The sequence below is a fragment of the Dama dama genome, chromosome 3 (genome assembly GCF_033118175.1).
Source record: "Dama dama isolate Ldn47 chromosome 3, ASM3311817v1, whole genome shotgun sequence".
Classification (NCBI taxonomy): Eukaryota; Metazoa; Chordata; class Mammalia; order Artiodactyla; family Cervidae; genus Dama; species Dama dama.
Window position 1 is genome coordinate 42,989,064 of NC_083683.1, and position 17,727 is coordinate 43,006,790.

The window sequence follows — 17,727 nt, forward strand, 5'->3', positions numbered from 1 at the left end:
GGTGTATTGGGAGCTCAGATTTGAAAGCCTCTTAGGCTTGCAGGTGGTGCTGTCAAGCAGGCAGTTGTATGGGTCTGCAATTCCAAGAAAAGGCTGAAGGTACAAATTTGGCAGTCAGAAGATGGTTAGTTTTTAAAGCCATGAAACTGAATGAGATGTTATTGTCAAGACAGAGTGCATAGGTAGAAAAAGAGAAGTTCCGAGACTGAGCCCTGGGTACTCCCAACATTTAGAGATCAGGGAGATGAGAAGGGACCTATAAGAGACACTGAGAATGAGCAGCCAAACAGGTAGGAGGAAAACCAGCTGAGTTAGCTGGGTGTGGTGTTCTGTAAGCCAAGATAAGAAGGTATTTCAGGAAGTTTAGTGATTAGCTATTTCGAATCCTTTTGCTGGGCTAAGGAAGACAAGGACTGAGTATTTATCAGTATGAAGTCTATTCATAGACTTCAGTAGGGTTTCTATTCAGTCCCTACAAGAACTCTGACAGGTAGTTAGTCTTTGAAATCACTTGTTACAGCAAAGATATATTTAGTTCCTACTGGGTGGTGTGGACGTTGCGGTGAGTACCTGACACAAGACCAGCGAGACTTTCCTATCTTTGAGAGACTCACAGGTAAGGTTAGCACAAGTGTGCCAAAGAGCCCCTAGACCAGAACTTCCTGCAGACAGGAAGCTTGTTTATTCTTTGTCTACCCCAGTGCCTGGCACATGGCCAATACTTGGTAAATCTTTGATGAATGAATGAAGTATGCTCTGAAAGCACAAATGATGAAATAGTTAAATTGCCTGAACATAACAAAGAGGGCTTCACAGAGGAGGTAATATTTAAGTTGTGAAAGAAGACGCAGGCATTTATCAGGAGGTCAAAAATACAATCAACTGTTGGAATTTGCCCTTACTCAACACATCTCTGTTTAAAGAGCCAGAGAGGCTATCCAATGTTTAGTGAAACTCCCTGATTGTTGAGCAACATGGGGATACATTTGTATGCACCTCAGACACTTGTGTTTAGTAGTAAAATGTTATTGTCACTTTACGTGGAGTGGTATAACTCAGAATAAATGTGTTAAATCATTAATGCCTAGCTAGTTGACAGCCAGGAGGGTCTGACAGATCTCATGTAGTTGGTTGTGTTAACAGCCTTGGCCAAGGACTGGTCATTCATAACATGATTTGGGTGTAGCTTGGTATTTATTAGGTTTATCTGTAGTGCAACTTCATGCTAAAGGAATATTAAAAATAACAGAATGATTGCAGTGTTGTGAGCATTAATGAGAGGATAGCTTAAAACAAGAGAGATTTATTTTAAATCACCTTTAAAGACATGAATAACAAGAAGAGTATTCCAATGAGTTAATGAATTATGCAGAGACCAAGAAGCCAAGTAGTGTAATTAACATGTTGGGGATTTGCTTTATTTGGATGAATAGGTTAATTTTGGCCTAGCTTACTTCCCTTCTCACAACTGGTAGTTTCCTAGCTCATTTGTGCCCTATAAGCCAAGATTCTGGGAAGTTTCTCCCCCTAAAAATATGGGCTTCATTTTCCTTTGGGGTCCTTTAGAATTATGGGGAAAGGTAGTTCTGCCTACTTCCACATTCTGTTTCCTAACCACTTGCTCTGTTTTTGCCCTGCTTCCTGGCAGAAAGCCCCAAGGAAAGCTCAGAGCCAACGGGTTCACCAGCCCCTGTGATTCAACACAGCTCAGCAACAGCCCCAAGCAATGGCCTCAGCGTTCGCTCTGCAGCCGAAGCTGTGGCCACCTCAGTCCTCACTCAGATGGCCAGCCAAAGGACAGAACTGAGCATGCCCATACAGTCACATGTGATCATGACCCCACAGTCTCAGTCTGCGGGCAGATGATGCCTCCCCTGGTGGAGAGGTCCCCAGCCAGAGCTCGCCCGCCCGAGAGCCAAGAGAGATGTCATCTTATCCTCTCCCATCTGCCTTGGACACGGCGATATGGGGGAGGGAATTGCGTATTGTGAGTAATGGTCAGATGTGGGACTTTTCTCACACAGTCATGTACGTTGACACCTGTACTAGGAGCCTCCCAGCCCCAGAGCCACATAGATCATTCCCCCAGAGGGAAGTTTCTGATGTACCCACAGCCAAAGGCCTTTATGGATGGTCCGAACAATCACCCTGCCCATGCACGTGTACCTGTCTCTTAACACTAACGCTTGCACTTCTGAGATTCAGTTTCTCAGTTGCCTCTTGTCCCACCAAGCCATGGATGATACCTTCTTGATCCTTAGCAGCATGCCACTTCCTGCTCGGTAGAGGGAGGCTAGAGTTGACGGCATATCACTGTTGACCCATCCCTAGCCACCCCCATGGACTCAGGACTTCGTCTCCCAGTAGCTGCTTATTGGTCCCATTTTCCCCTTCATAAATTCAAGTTAAAACATTGACTTACAGAGAGTGTAAGGTTACCTCTGATGTATGAAATAGCAGTATTTCCCAGTTCTTCCATAAACTTTAGCCCTTCTCCCTACCAGCCACCAAAAACAAAAAGAAATGAAACCTTAAAAGTTCTAGTACTTTCTCATTTATTTCAGAGCTATTTGGGTACCTCATTTTCTCTCTTGAGTTTTCCCAGTCTAGTGGTGGGGTCTTTTCCACTTCCCACTAAGCCTTATCAACCTCATCTATGGCCTTATTAGACACCCTCAGTAGCGAAGAGAAAACACCCAGGATCTGACTGGCTGATTCCCTGCCCCTCCCTGCTCTGTCCTCCAGGACAGACAGGAACAATGTAGTTTTAAAGCTTGTTCCATCAGGTGACTGGATTGATGATGTTTTACAACAGTACACCAGCCAAAGCATACATACTCCTTTTGGTCATCTTTACACTCCTGTGTCTCTCTTCGTCCCCCTGCCTGCATCCCTGCCTCTGTCTCTCTTCTGTAATTAGTTCTGATGCAGCCCTCTGGAAGCTGTCATGTGGGGGTCTTTTGTGCTCCCTCACTCCCCTCACCCCCATCTCTCAGCCTCACATGTCTGTCTTCTTTTATGAGCAAGGGTCTTATATGCACAAATAATCCTCACTGGATCTACCTTCTCTCTCTTTCACCAGACTCCAAGCCTAGCCTCTAGGTCTCCTGGTTCTGTAGTGTTTCTTTCGCTCTTTTCTGCTCTCTGCCCCCTGGATGTGATGCTTCTCTGTAGTCTAAGCCCCAGGACTCTGAGGCATCTGAGCGAAGGTCCAGAGTGGGTTTTCTTGGGTATGAGGTAGGTTGGAGGGAGGCGCGGGAAGGGGAGGTGGAATACTGATGTCCACCAAAGAGCCCTGTTTGTTGAAAGGTCCAACCTGCTGGGAAATTAGTGACTATTGCACTCAGCCATTCTTACTTTGAAAAGTTGGGTTGCAGGGGGACATTTTTATCCCTCTTGCCCCTCTTTCTTCCCCATTAAGACTTCTCGTCTTCCTTTGGCCCTGAACTATGCAATTTCTACCAAGGCCATAGGAAGCAGTCCAAAGCCAGAGGCCTGTGGATAGATAGGTCAGCTTTAATAGCCCTTCAGTATGAATCCCTTCCAATTGTCCCAGAGCCACTTTCTGCCATCTGCCCATGCCAGTAATGTCCCTTTCTCTCTGTCTCTCTCTTTCCTACCTCCATCTTATACATGCATACAGAGTAACTGCCAGCTTCCTTTCTTATCTTCCAAAATTGGCTGTCAGAGAGGAATGAGGAAATGGTCTAAACTACAAGATCCCTGTCTCCTCAGACTGATAAACTGGTGAGCCAGCCAGATGACATGTTTACTGCATTTGTTTTTAATTTCCCCTCCTGTGTTCAGAGCTGGTGCTGAAGAAGCTACACCTGGTGAAGAGAAAGGAGAGAGAAACATGGTTTTCTCATCCTCCCCCCACCTAGGACCCAACAGGAATAGCCCCTGAGGTGACTCAGACTAGCAAACGGCACGACAGATGGTCAGGATGCAGGTTACCACCTCCGGGGACTCTGCTTGCCTTTAAAACTTCACAGCCATACTTATACTCAGGACATTTCCTTTAGATGGTTGCTCTCTGGGATTTTCTCCTGCCTTAGCTGTGTTTCATTTTTTTGTTATCTTGATTTCCTGCTAGTAGCCTTGCCCTAAAGCTTGACTGAGTTTGTGGCTCCTAAGGAGCCTTCATAAGACCCTTGGCTATTCTTCTTCCCCCTTTAGTCAAGTGTTCTTCAAGTTAAGAATCAGGTTGGCACTGCACACGTGTGCTGCCTCACTGCTTGACCTTGAGGGAAGTTGGAGTCCCTGCTAGTCTTCCCTGGGTAGGATGTCTAATTTATGGAGAGGGTCTTAATTTCTTAGTCCCCATGTCTAAGTCCTTATTTTATTTTCATCAGTGGGAAATTAGTCCTGGGGACCTGAGAGGCATTGGCAGAACCTTAGTAAAGCAGCAGTGAGATGCGGAAGGAACGCGACAGGACCTCCCCCACCCCATACAGCTCTCTTGTTGGCCCTTGGTCTCACTGAGAAGGCAGAGCAATTGCTTGAGCTGAAGCCTCTCCTGTAGTCAAGGAGAATGACACTTACCTTGTTACTGCAGCCAGCTGTGTGGCCGCTCGCCCCTGCTCCTTGCCTTCCAGACCCATCTGAACCAGAACAGACATGGAGGGTGTCACTTATTCCTTCTTAAGGACCATGGCCTTCCTATGGGCCTAAGGGAGGACACATTCTGAAAGGGGCTGGGAATGGGCTTCCCTGGTGGCTCAGATGGTAAAAAATCTGCCTGCAATGTAGGAGACCCAAGTTCTATCTCTGGGCCAAGAAGATCCCCTGGAGAAGGGAATGACTACCCACTCCAGTATTCTTGCCTGGAAACTTCCATTGACAGAGGAGCCTGGCAGGTTGTAGTCCGTGGGGTCGCAAGGAGTCAGACACAACTGAGCAACTAACACTTTCACTTTTAAGGGAAGACATTTTCTGAAAGGGGCTGGGAATATTGATGCCTTGGGACTTTTCTAAGTGAACACAGGACTCAGGCCTCCTACTCGCTTCAAGGACACAGCTGCTAGAGACGCAAGGCCATAGAGGAAGGGGCCAGAACCAGGTCTTCTGGTTCACAGACTTTATGCCACATTGTCTTAAAGCTTGTTTAGAGTTGAAAAGTCTGAGAAAGCCTCCCACTCTATTAGGAAGGACAAGAAAGAGTAGGACCTCCTTTGCTTCATCTTTCCCTGTTGGTTGTACGTCCCAAATCTGGCTTCCTTTGGCCTCTGCTCCTCTCCTTGGCCCTAAGCCCTAGACTCTACACTCTTGGTGGCAGTAAGGAGGAGATGGCCTAGCTAAAACGCATTTTGCTGCCTTCCCATGCCTGTTCTGTTGTTCCAGTTCCTTTCCTGGTTTACTGCCCTCCAGCACCACCCATCCTGGTAGACAGGGTGCTTAACCATAACGCCCCAACTACAGCCTGAACCACCAAGCAGACACCAAAGTATCCCTCCCCTGTTCGCTCACACTGAGAGGCTCCTTGAAAGGTGCTAGCCCTGAGACAGCTCTTCCCCACAAAGATCCCATTTCTCTCTTAACTTCCTTCCCACCCCCAAGTCATTATTTTTCAGTAATATTATACATTATATACACAGGAAGGAAATGTACTCTTTTTTTTTTTAATGTCATAACCAGTCTGTTTAGAATCCAGTCCTTCTAGCTGTATATCACATATGCCTTTGTTGATACGCTTTTTCTGCTTTCTTTAGACTTGTTTGACATGGGTGGAGGGAAGAGCAGGACAGGTGAGGCTCCTAAGGCAAATTAAAGGATCCTGCGCCCCCAATCCTACTTCAGCCTCCCACAGCCCTAATCATTCCCTTCGTCGTAGAGAACTGATTTTTCTGTTTCCGCATGCACACATGCAGGTGCACACAGGCCTAAATGCTCACCACCCAGGGTCAAGCAGAAGTGAGCATAGATGGTGCTGGCCAACATCCCCACCCTCCAGACCAGTTCATTCGTCTCTGTTTGGGGTAAAATTCTTCCCCGGAATGAGAAGGGCCTGGGGAGTGTAGGACAGCTTAAGGCAGCTTACGTCCTTTGCAGATGCAGGTTTGTATCACAGCTGCTAGAGTTTTTGTTTTTAATGGGGGCTGGTAGCCTAGAGCAGTCTCATCAGCATTAACTTCTGGTGAGTTACGTTTTAGCTTTAAGAAATGGCTATGAGCACTAGTTTCACTGACTTTCCCTTAGGGCAGTGGTTCTCAGAATGTGGTCTGGGACCTGCAGGACCATCATCTGAGAACTTGTTAGACCTGCACGCTCGGGCCCCATTCCAGACATACTGAATCAGAAATTCTGGGGATGGGCTCTGACAAGCACTCAGAGCCATTCTCAGAGACGCTGACGTTTGAGAACCATTGCCTTAGGGGCAAGCTGGGAAATCCTTGTAGGGTGCACCATCCTCTGCCTTAGCACTAACATTTTTCCATTTTGTCCAGTCCCTCCCTCCACTGCCATTACAACAATAACAGCATCACTCATCTCAAAACCTAGATTTGTCTTCCTCTACTTACCCCTAAAACCTGTCCTGCATGGATCCGGACAGGAGTTGGCCCTACTCCCTTGCAGACGGATTACTCCATGTTCTTTGTTACAGGAAGGACCAGCTGTCCTGTTCTCCCACCCACCCCACCCCCCAACACACCTTTCAGGCAGGGAGATGAGCCTCCAGCCCCAGCAGTGGAAGCCATAGTCTCCTGACATAGTATCTGTTGAAAAGAAAGCTGTGTGTATCTATGGTTATATCTCTGTTCATCTGTATATCTTTGACATGTAGCAACACCTCTCCATGTCATTAAGGAACTTGACTCTGGTCTGGGTTTCTCCAGTCCCCAGTGGTAGGCTTTGACAGGCAGGAGGTGCAGTGCTACAGGCTGTTTTGTTACAAAACTGTCTTCTCCCTTTCTCCCCCGACCCACTTCAGCATGATCCCTGTGAGCAGGTTCTCACAGTCTCCTGGGACGGGGCTGAGGCAGAGGCTTCGCTCTATTCTCCCTTCCCGTCCCGCCTCCTCTCCCCTCGCCACATAGCAGTTACCCCCAGCCATGCCTTCTCCCTCTCCCAACCTTGCCCTGACATATATTGTGCCTTATTTATGCTGCAAATATAACATTAAACTATGAAGAGAACCACTGTTCTGTCTGATGCTTCAATAATCGACAAGTCCCATTCTTTCTGGGAACTCACTGGGCTCTCATGCCTGTGATCTTCACTCTCCCAATTCTTAGGACAGAAAGGGCTGGCATTTGTATCCCTCCCTCCTTTTTATGCAGCCTAGAGGAGGTGGGTGGTTTGTAGGAATTACATAACACACCAGAAGGCCCAGCTCTGTGCACTGCCCTGGGGACAAGGGCCCTCGGCATCACGGAAGCCCGCATAGAAAGAACCATGTGCTTTGTGTGGATGGAGATCAGATGATGTTGGAAAGCAGGTGAGGTGCCCTCTTAGACTTTCAGCATTCCCACTTTCCCACAATTAGAAAATAATAAGCCCTACCCTCAAGAAGTTTCCAGCATGTCCAGGAAGTGCACAAAGACTTAGACTTCTGTGATTCTGTGAGTCTATGAGTGTGGGAAGAAGCGAATCTAGAAATGAGAGGTGGAGTTTCTTTAGAAGCAGATAAGATAGCTCACAAGAAAAACAGGTAGTGCTCAGGAATTGTGAGGAGGTGTGGGGCAGTCACTACCAGTGTCTTGTACCTATGTATTCCTTGATACCACAAGTGAGGAGGGTGAGCAGGCTGAAGAAGCGGACTGGGAGATAGCCAGCTGCCTCCAGGGGAGTCTCCGGGAGGAGAGGTGATTGACATGCTGTTCATGGCTGATGTTTGCTACAACTGACACAAACGGGGAGCTCCAGTCTCTGGGAGAGCAGGAAAGGCAGTGTGGTCTTCACTGTGGTCAGGAGCACGCGAGAATCCAGAGAGTGGGAAAGGAAGCTGCTGAAGGCCAAATACTGAAGCCAAGACTGAGGGGTTTTGGAGGCTGAGATGAAACTGAAAGCAGGACAATTTCCCAAGTTAGAAGAATTAACCCATTCTAACTTCTCGCCAAAAGAGAGACCCATCACCTCCATCCTGGACACAAGAACCAGCTAGAACAGCTCCTTTCTGAATCAGCCTCAGCTCAGATCCATGTGTAAGTGGTGATCAGAGAAATAATGGGATAAACGTGTTTGGGGAGCCCGCTCTGCTTGGTGGAGTACTAGATGCTTTGCATTCATCAAGTCACTTACTGTCCACAAGCGCTCTTGATAACAAGTAGTTGCCTCCTGTTACGGATGATGAGGTTTAGGTTGAGACACTTGACCAAGGCACACAGTGAAGTGTTAAGAGCTGGATTAAAACATTTCAACCCAGGAGCTGCTCTGCAGCACCCCACCCACCTCATACCCTGCTCCTCTGAACTTTGTCAGATAAAAACGGACAAGGACCTCAATATGGTACACAATCCATTTCCCATGGAAAACCATCTACCCATGGACTTGATAGTTCCTTCTAAGAAGTGGTGAAACTATAAGATACAATGATGATGAATGTCAGTTTCTGTGCTTCGGGACCATCCAGGAGACAAACCTTACAGAAAGGTGCACCCTAACTTAGGTTGCGTGGATAGAAATGAGTATCTAGGCCATCCAGATCAAAACCTGCTCTCATCTACCTTTCCAAAGTGTGAGTTGGTTTCTAGATGCCTCACTTTAAAGAAAGGGAATGCTTCCCTCTCTACAGAGTGGAAGAATCGCAATCTGTCTTTGAACAAGGGAAAGGTTTGTAATGTGAGAGATGAGAGGTCCACTCAGAGTGGGGCAAACCCCTGGGGGAGGCCACAAGATGAAAGCCAACACCTTGCAAGGATGATTCTGTCTGGACTTCTCAGGAGATGGTAAATTCTCCAGGACCCGGATGTGCAAAGACAATCACAGCTAGTGTTGTAAGGACCCCTGCTCTATGTCAGGGTTACCAAAAGTGTCTCAAATAATGTTCCCCTTTGAAAGTGCTTCATTTTAACGCTGCCACGTTTTAAGTGAAGAAACTTCACTTACAGAGAGCTAAGCACCTTGCCCAAGGCTGATTCATAGACCCTTTATGTCATGACACCTCTCTGGCATCAGCTAAAGAACCACACTGGTGGGGGTACTGAGGAAGGACTCTAGGATCAGAAGGCTGACTTGGAAGGGAATAGTTCCTGAGAGGCAGTGACTGATGTTTCCTAAGGAGGATTCTGCCCCAATCGGTCAGAGGCAGAGCCAGGCAGAGGCTGGACTGACTAGAGGGAGGTGGACAAAAACAACAATCCAACCCCAGTATCCTGCCCCTGCCTTCCTGGGACTCTGAAGTCAGGGCCATCAAACTCTTCTCCAGAGAAAGGAAACGGCCAGGCCGACCGTGCACAGCCGCGACCACAGGGTGGCAGCAGTGCTTCAGCTGCCGAGCGCGGCTCCGGAGTCCGGAGTGGGGCTGGTCCAGGGCAACGCTGGGAAGACGGGGTCTGCTACAAACATCTGATGCAATCTCCACTCTCTGGGGGCTCTGAAACCTCTTTGTCTCCTGTACCTCACTTTTCTCTCCACAGGCAAATCTCAGAGTACTGACTCCATTTTTAACCCTCCAAGAGGCATGCCTCTTGGGCCAGGAGGGCCGGGAGACCCTGCCTGCAGCCTCCCTAGTCCCCAGATGGGATCACCCTGGCTCTTTACTCCTTCCTTTCCAGCACATGATGCCTAGCCTGACAGGGTTTTCTCTGTGTTTTATTCTACAAGCTAGCAAAGAGAGGAGGTGATCCATTGGAGCGCTCCAACCTGTTGAGGGATTGGGAGTTCTTGAAGGCCCCCCAGGGCTCTGACAAAGCATCTGCAATTAATGATGCTTCTTGAGCTCTGGAGACAGGATTTATGCATCTAATAAAGTCTATAACTCCAGGCTTAGGGGCTGGGACCGGAGGCTGAGAGCACGAAGTCCCACAGGGGCCGGGGAGGGGGGTCCCAGGCGGCTCTTAATGGAGCTGTGCATTTCCATTGCCTTCTCTAGATTCCGCCTCAGGCGGCTGTGGGAGGTGAGGAACAGGGGGACAGCAGGTATAAGAGGCGGGTGTGGCCACAGCAAGGCAGATGGAAGCATGGATGCCAGGCAGGCAGCAGCGCTGCTGCTGGTGTTGCTGTTAGTGACAGACTGGAGCCACGCTGAAGGACCAGGGGGCCGGGATGGAGGAGATCAGATCTTCATGGTAAGTGAGCATGCCCGTCCCCTTCTCACCATTTTCCCGGACCTCAGCGTGAGACTTCTAGAGACGGAAATGGCAACCCACTCCAGTATTCTTGCCTGGAGAATCCCATGGACAGGCTACAGTCCATGGGGTCACAAAGAGTCAGACACGACTGAGTGACTAACAACAACAGCTTGAGACTTACACTCCAAGTTCAAATACTCTGGCTGCCAGGGTCACTGGGTCCTCACATCTGAGGAAATGACTCCTTAGCCTCCTTCAACTTGCCCTGGAGGTCACTCCCTTCCCCTTGTGATCTAAATGCCCAAGGCCCTCACCCATCTTCCTTCCCTGATGGCTCCATACCACAGGAGGAAGACAGTGGCGCCCACCCACCACAGGATGCCCAGACCCCCAGGTCACTCCTGCGCTCCCTGCTCCAGGCCATGCAGAGAACTGGCCGGAGTCCAGCCTTCCTGTTTCAGCCCCAGAGGTAAGTCTAGGAGGGACAAAGGCAAGGCCAGGGCTGAAGGGAGAGGAGTGGGAGGAGAGGAGGAAAGGGGGGATCTGGAAGGACCTATAGCTGAGGGTGGATCTCTCCTAAGGTTTGGCAGAAACACCCGGGGCTCCTGGAGCAACAAAAGACTGACTCCTCGAGCTGGAGAGGGGCCGAGTTCCCCCTTTTGGAGCCTGGCTGCCCCTCAGCGCTTTGGGAAGAAGTGACGTGTCATCCTCTGAGGTGTGCATGCGAGGCCCACACCCCAAAGTGCCATGTGTCCCCCGCAAATAAAGCTGTCTGGCTTCTGAATCCGTGTGCACATGTCTGCATCTGCATGAGACGTGGGAGGGAGCCCCAAGACAAGAACCACAGCCTCCCCCACCTCCGCTAAACCCAACTCTCCAGGAACACAGGCGATGGTGTGCCCAGATGTCAGTGCACCCACCAGAAAGGCAAACATGGGGACGTGTGGGGAGGAAAGTGGGGGTGGGGGGGCACGCACTGGGGACGTGCCCTTGCACTAACCCCCTCTGAAGCTGACCACTCAGGGAAACAGACCAGGACTGAAGAATCCAAAAAGCAGCACATTTATTTGGGGCTCTAATAGGAGAGCCCCCAATTTCATTCCCCTTGGTCATCACCAGTTACATGACAGCAGAACCGGGGCCAGCTGAGGCCCTGTGGTCCCTGGCTCCTGGCCCTGTACCCCCCTCAGCCTGCAGTCTGTGTCAGAGGTAGAGGTGGCACCTCCAGGGGGTACCAGCGCTGGGCGGGCGCACAGGCCGGGGGCAGGAAGAGCAGGGAGCGGAGGCTGTAGTTCATGAGTCCCGCCAGAGCTTCACTTGCTGCCCGCCATGATCTTGAGGTACTGCAGGGCACGGCGCGCAGCCTCGCCACGGGCGGCCTCCCTGGTAGCGGCAGAGCCATGGCACACAGTGGCCGGCTGTGTGGACAGCTCCACCAGGCACTGGCGGAGCCCGCTCAGGCTCAACTCCTCTGCAGACCGAGAGAAGAGGGAGGCAGTGTCGGGCAGGAAGGCAGCGCCGGGGCGGCCCATGTCCCTTTCATGCCCTCCCGAACCCTCACTCCCATCCGTACTTGCTCTGGTCTAGTCCCCACTGTCCCCCGGCCCCCGACTAGCCATACCAATATCCAGGTAGCTGACATGGAAGGCCTGCTCCTCAGATAGCTCACTGAGGACACCGCAGCAGGCAGGGCCCAGAGCGCCCAAAGAGCCCAGCGAGCAGCTGCGGAGGGACAGGATCTTCTCTCCCACCGAATTCCGCAGAGAATCCCAGGTGCAGCCTGGGCCCCGGTTCCGAAGTCCATCTAGGCGGGAGCCCACACCCTGACAAGACAGGGACAGGGGGAAGGATGCAGCCACGGGCTCTGAAACCAGGCACTGAAGAGACAGACTATGCCCAAGGAGAGAAAAGCCCGAAGAATGCTTCCTCCTGTTTGAGCCCCACCTGCCAGGCAATCCCTGGATTGTTTGGTCGCTAAGTCGTGTCCGACTCTCCCGCAACCCCACAGACTATAGCCCACCAGGCTCCTCTGTCCATGGAATTTTTCAGGCAAGAATACTGGAGTGGGTTGCCACTTCCTCCTCCAGGGGATCTTCCTGATCCAGGGATCGAACCCGTGTCTCCTGCTTGGCAGGCGGATTCTTTACCACTGAGCCACCCAGGAAGCCCAACCCCAGTGTGGCCCCCTCTAACGACTAGACTGTGGACCAGATAGTCAGGCAGTCTTCCTTATTCCAATAAGAGAAGCCTACAGGTCCCTTGCCCTGGGCCAGCTCCCTCCCCCAAAGCACTCACCACGCAGGCCTACAGCTGAGGCTGAAAGGGGGCTCAAGGATCCCTGGGTCCAGAAGGAAAATGGGCAGAAGTAGGCCTGGGGCCCAGGAGGCTCACTTCCAAGTCACAGACCTGAGTCCTCAGTGCCCTGCCCTGGCATGGAGGATGGAGCATGGGGCATGGCCCACAAGCCACTCACAATGGAAAAGTGATCGTCTTCGGGCTCTGCCTCGTTCCCGTCCCGGGCATCCAGAGGCACTGTGTGCACTCGAAGCAGCATTTTGGCCGCTGCGTTACGCTTTGCCAGCTTTTTGGAAGTGCCACTGCCTGCACAGGGGAGAGGGCTGCTGAATTACGGTTCCCAATAGACCCACTGCTTCCACCCAGCTTCAACTCGGGCTGAGGGTCCCCTCGGTGGCCCAGGACCTGCCAGGCACCCGAGAACCTGGCCGGCCAGAAGAGGAGGGCAAGAAAGGGTGCAAGGAAGCAGCAGGCAAGCCAGGGTCTCAGCCAGGAGCGTAGAGAGAAGCTGGGAGCTGCCCGTGGCCAGGGCTGGAGTGCTGCGGGGTAGTCACTACAAGCACTCCCCTCCGCCCAGTTACCAATCTCAATGAAACGCTCCACTCGGCAGGTCATAGTAAACTCTTTGCGGTGGGCTGGCCCAGACTCCTGGGTCACCGTGTACTCAGGCAACCGCCAGCCTTTCTGCACCACCAGCTCCTTGGAAGGGAGAAACAAGGGTGCGCAAGAACGTGAGAGAGGCGTCCTCACATCCTCTCCCCCTCCCATCCTGGGAGTCTCAGGTTCCAGGTTAGAGGAGGAATAAAGGGAGGTGGGTGGGAAAAGCCCTCAGAACAGGGTAGCCACCCCCATCAGCTTCCCCCACAGCCCCGGGTACAAGCGAAGGCAGGCAGGCAGGCAGGCAGGCACAGGAAATGAGGGTGTGGCACACCTGCAGAGCACCGACCGGGTTGCACTCAGACTGCTGAGGAGAGACTGGGGGCTGCACCTCCATGGGGGAGCTCCTGAAGGACAAAGGGCCCAGGGCCAAAGCTGAGGGGACTGGCTCCTTCTGCAGCTGCCCAGGAGTCCTCCGCCCTGCTCTTGTTTTCCCCACTGCCATCTCCCTGCTCCCCACCAGGCAGGCAGCTGTCTCTCCAAACATCAAGCCCACCCCCCTCCCCCTCCCCCCGGCAAGGTCTCCTCAGGTCCCAGGCTCATTTTGATTTTCTGGAACACTTGATCATCACCTAGACAGGACACTGGAGAGGAGGGTATATCCAGTCCCCAGAAACACCTGATGGGACTCAAACACAGAGCCATCACGTGGCCAATTTAGAAGAAAATGGGACCAGCAAGACCTTTAACGTGGTCAAATACCATCCACATGGTACTGCCAGATTACAAATTACCTCCTGTCTCAAGAGCTTACCAGCTGGTGCCAATTCTTCAAACTCTGGTCCCCAACTATTCCATCCTCTGTTCACTCTCAGACTTCCACATGCCTGACCAGCCTGGGTCTAAGGGCTGGGAGGCCGGGAGCCAGGACCCCTTTCCACCCTCCTCAGGCAGTCAGGGGAGACAAGATACCTGGTTGGGACAGCAGATGGAACGGGAGTAGCAGCCGCTGAAGCTGTAAAAACCGGCACGTCCTCAGGCAGTGAAGAGTCTAGGGGAGAAAAAGAACTTCCCGAGGGGAAGGGGGCCTTTGATTCACACCCACATGGGGTGGTGGTGGGGAATAAAAGGTGGGGGACCCAGGTCCTCCTGACCTGCCCTCCCCTAAGAAAATCTCTTCCCACTGAAGCCAAAAACTCAGGGAAGCTCAACCACCAGTTCCACCTGAGATCTTCTGGTGTCAAACACTTGACGAAAAATACTAAAAAAAAGTGGGAAGGGTGTTTCTTCCCACCCAAGAACTGTGGGAGCAAACAATGCCAACCTGAGTGCGGAAGAGGGAACACCATCTTGCTGGAGAGAAGTATGTTGGAGAGCAACCCCCTCCAGCCTCGGCCTCCACCCCTCTCCCTCCCCAGGCCCAACCTGGGACCCAAACCACAGCCACAACCCCACACTGCGGCTGGCTGGCCACTGCCTCCCGGAATCCCTCACAGCAGCAGGAGCCCTGGAAGCATCCTGCTCGGGTTTCAGAGGAAGCTCTCAGGAAGCAGCCACGTCAAGGCAGTTCAGTGTCACCAAGTGAAGCCTACGGGGCAGAGGGGCTGACACAGGGGCCTGGGTTCCTGACAGAGCCTCTAGGATTCTCGGCCGTTCCTCCCTCACCTGCTGTCCTCCAGGGCTGGCTCCAGCATGCTCCCCCCTTTGAGGTGTTTGAGGGCCACCTCAGCTGCCTTGTGCTTGGCTGCTTTCTTGCTGGGGCCCTGACCTGAGAGAGGGGGTGTGGGCAATACTGGAGGTCACTAGAAGGATGGAAGAGAAACCAGCATCCCACAGCCTCTCTCCTCGCAGCCAGAGGGAGTCAACCAAGCCCCATCTCACCAACCTCCCCTTGCCCAAGGCTGGAAGTGTTACTCTAACTGCTGGAAGGAAGGGCCCTTATCTTTCCACAAGTTCCCCAAATCAAGTCATGCCAGGTAGAACTGACTGTCCTTGAGGTTAGCCACCTGGAAGTTTTTTCTCTGCCCTTCTTTCCTCTGGGGAGCACTTTCTTTCAATAGAGATTGTTGGGAAAACAGAAAAAATGTAGGCTCCAGAGTCAAAGCCTGGTTCTGCCATCTACTAGGCTTGTGACCTTGCCCCAGCCCTTGAATCTCTCTCTCTTGGTTTCCTCACATTCAACATGAAAATACTACCACCTACATCACTGGGTTCGACCAAGGTTTAAGATTAAGTGGGAACTTGATTAAGCACCTAGAACCGAGTCCAGCACAGCAGGCTCTCACTTCCCCAAATGCTGCACTGAGATTTCGATTTACCTCCTTTTTCCTCTAGGATGACAACGATCTGCCCGATCACTGTGGCAGTCTTGCTTGCTCCTCTAACTCTCCTAAGTCCTAGGTACCTCCTCACAGACCTGTTCTCCCAATCCAGTCAGTAATTTTTCCCCTAAAATCTCTCCTTCCCTCACTGGTCTTGGAGAAGAGGACCATGAAGAGACTCCAAGCAATAAAGCCAATGGGGCCCTGTGAATGCACACCCCAGCCAGGCTGCCCAAGCCTTCCTCACCAGTGCAGCTGGTGTCGCCAACGGTGACCCGAAAGGTGAAATTAGGCTGGTGGGCTTGGCCCTCGGCTTTGAGAAGGTCGTACACGGGCGTCTTCCCTATTCTGGTCCCATACTCCTGCAGAAGGCTGATCGGGGTCTTGCCCGGGTTGGCTGCCAGCATTTGCTCTATACTGGGGGAGGGGCACAGACCCTTCATCACACCTCCCCTCTGCACCCACCTGGCCAAGCACTCCCATTATCAGACCCATGCACACTATGGGGGACATAGGGTCCAGGAAACCTCAGGCAGCCACTGGCTGGGTTCAAGTGGAGTAGAGGTGCAGGCTGGGAAAGCAGGGTCCACTGCCCCAGGGCAAGCGGGGAAAGCACTGTTCCTGTCTCAGTTAGGGCGGGGGATCCTGTACCCCAGTGCGGGTTGGAAGTGCATGTCCCCTGACACAGTGCAGGCCAGGAACCCAGTACCCACCAAATGCACTGAATGTCGGGGGCATAAAGCCCAGTGCCCCAGTGCAGTCTGGGAACCGGGCCAACCCCAACTAGCTAAAGCTGGAGGCAGTGGCCACTGCCGGGGTGCATGCCGGGAACCACGGCCCACTACCCCAGTGCTTGCCGGGAACAGCCCGCAGGCCAGGTGCATGCTGGGGCCGCGCCGCTACTCCCTCCGCACGGCGCCAAGCTCTGCGCCCTGCAGGGATCGGTACCAGGCGGCTCACCTGGGCAGCCCGCAGCCCGTGGTAGTGCCGGAGCCCTGCTCCTCTTCACTCATTCCCTCCTCCGTCCCCGCAGGCGCCACCGTGACTGCAGCCTCCACGCGCCCCAATACACCGCCGACGAGCTAGGGCCGGGGCCAAGCCCCAAGTCGCGGCCGGTCGGGCCCGCCGCGGGGCATGCTGGGATATGGAGTCCCCCGCCCACCGGACTCTATGAGTCTCCATCAGGAGGGGAGCTATCCGCCCCACAACCCTCCGCGTGGTTCGTTCAGGCAGGCAGCACCGCCTTCTGGGAGGAGTGGACCCTTCCACTGTCGCTTCCCGAGTTGAGGGTGGTTTTTTTGTTTTTTTGTTTTTAACAACGTCCCGCCTCCTTCCTTCCGCGTCTCCTCGCCCCAGGGCTCGGGCTCGGGGCATGCGTACGAGTAGAGTGGAAGTGGCTGGGGGCGGGGCAGTAAGGGCGAACACGAGCCTAGGAAGGTGGGGAGGGAATGCTTCGGGTACCGAGAAAACTACAGAACCCAGGAGCTCGAGCGCCATCTTTGTCGCAGCTGGGAGGCAGCATGCGCGAAAAGTTTCGCGGCATAATTGGCTATTCCCGATTTTGCGTGCTCGCTCCAGATGGATGGCGATTGGTTACCTCATCTAAAGGGGCGGGGACAAGGGAAGAGTCAACCCTCCTGACCCCGCCTCTTTCTTGAGAAAAGGTTGTGATTGGCCCAGGTGAGAGGCCGCTGTCGGTTGCTGACTCTTTGCAGTCTGGGAGGGTGGGCCCTGCCTGGACGCGGGAGGCGACTATTTTCTGCCCCTCTGAGCTGGGACAGTTGTAAATCCTAGTGCACCTCAGTCTTAGTTAGCCCTCAGCCTTTCGCCTAACCGTCTGGCTCTCGGGCCTGAGTCTTACAGAACCTGCTTCTTTTTCCTGTGTTGTCCTTCACCACCCTTCTCATTAATTCTGCAGCCTGTCGATTTCCGCTTATCTTCTAAAGCCTTTTTAGAATGGACCTACACCTTTTCCCCTTATGCTAGGAGATACCCTCCGGGGCCTGAGAATCAAGCTATAAAGGACAAGATTAGAAGGACTAAGGCAAATAGTGGTCTCATTCCCTCTGCCTGTGGCCCGGGTCTCAGCTAAAGAGAGGGCAAGAGAGAATTCTGGCCTCTTAAGATTAATCGACTAATCTGTGAGGAACAGAACCCGTATTTTTGGGTCACAGAGTTCCATTTCCTCCTCGCCAAAGTCTCACAGCCACTGACGTGAAAGATGTAGGGAAATTTTTGTGACCTTGTAGAGAAAGAAATTACGAAAAATGTCTGTCTGACTC

General features: G+C 52.4%; 3 protein-coding genes across 11 annotated transcripts in view; 2 read left to right on the top strand and 1 right to left on the bottom strand.

Annotated features, from left to right (window-relative positions):
* LOC133044846 (cyclic AMP-dependent transcription factor ATF-7) overlaps positions 1-7,158 on the top strand; it is a 91,463-nt gene extending 84,305 nt beyond the window's left edge. For all 6 annotated transcript variants that reach the window (XM_061126650.1, XM_061126681.1, XM_061126659.1 and 3 more), the window contains one exon: positions 1,649-7,158. In XM_061126650.1, the coding sequence (XP_060982633.1) occupies positions 1,649-1,866 (218 nt within the window). In that variant the 3' untranslated portion in view covers positions 1,867-7,158. The remainder of the gene's footprint in view (positions 1-1,648) is intronic.
* A 2,839-nt stretch (positions 7,159-9,997) lies between these two features.
* On the top strand, positions 9,998-11,041 carry NPFF (neuropeptide FF-amide peptide precursor). Its single transcript, XM_061126703.1, has 3 exons — positions 9,998-10,229; positions 10,580-10,701; positions 10,814-11,041. Exons 1-3 carry the CDS (start codon positions 10,002-10,004, stop codon positions 10,929-10,931), a joined length of 468 nt encoding a protein of 155 aa, XP_060982686.1. The 5' UTR covers positions 9,998-10,001; the 3' UTR covers positions 10,932-11,041.
* Positions 11,042-11,271: 230 nt separating this feature from the next.
* TARBP2 (TARBP2 subunit of RISC loading complex) lies at positions 11,272-17,700 on the bottom strand. 4 transcript variants are annotated; one of them, XM_061126851.1, is made up of 9 exons: positions 16,406-17,698; positions 15,693-15,857; positions 14,790-14,892; positions 14,097-14,192; positions 13,459-13,531; positions 13,109-13,226; positions 12,706-12,833; positions 11,854-12,055; positions 11,272-11,703 (listed from the first exon to the last, which is right to left on the bottom strand). In XM_061126851.1, the coding sequence occupies exons 2-9, from the start codon at positions 15,850-15,852 to the stop codon at positions 11,546-11,548; spliced, it is 1,038 nt and encodes a 345-aa protein (XP_060982834.1). In that variant the 5' UTR covers positions 15,853-15,857; positions 16,406-17,698; the 3' UTR covers positions 11,272-11,545. The 4 variants fall into 4 exon arrangements, with proteins under 4 accessions (XP_060982834.1, XP_060982814.1, XP_060982824.1 ...); XM_061126831.1 differs by having other exon boundaries at positions 15,693-15,862; positions 16,406-17,695; XM_061126841.1 differs by lacking the exon at positions 16,406-17,698 and adding an exon at positions 16,159-16,283 and having other exon boundaries at positions 15,693-15,862.
* Between the last annotated feature and the right edge of the window lie 27 nt (positions 17,701-17,727).

Coding starts and splice junctions, on each gene's coding strand:
- NPFF (XM_061126703.1), top strand. CDS start 10,002: ATGGAGCTGTGCATTTCCATTGCCTTCTCTAGATTCCGCCTCAGGCGG. Junction 10,230..10,579: donor GAGGAGATCAGATCTTCATG/GTAAGTGAGCAT, acceptor TCCATACCACAG/GAGGAAGACAGTGGCGCCCA. Junction 10,702..10,813: donor TTCCTGTTTCAGCCCCAGAG/GTAAGTCTAGGA, acceptor ATCTCTCCTAAG/GTTTGGCAGAAACACCCGGG.
- TARBP2 (XM_061126831.1), bottom strand. CDS start 16,458: ATGAGTGAAGAGGAGCAGGGCTCCGGCACTACCACGGGCTGCGGGCTG. Junction 13,532..14,096: donor CCATCTGCTGTCCCAACCAG/GTATCTTGTCTC, acceptor TTTGTCCTTCAG/GAGCTCCCCCATGGAGGTGC. Junction 12,834..13,108: donor GGAGCGTTTCATTGAGATTG/GTAACTGGGCGG, acceptor TCCCCTGTGCAG/GCAGTGGCACTTCCAAAAAG.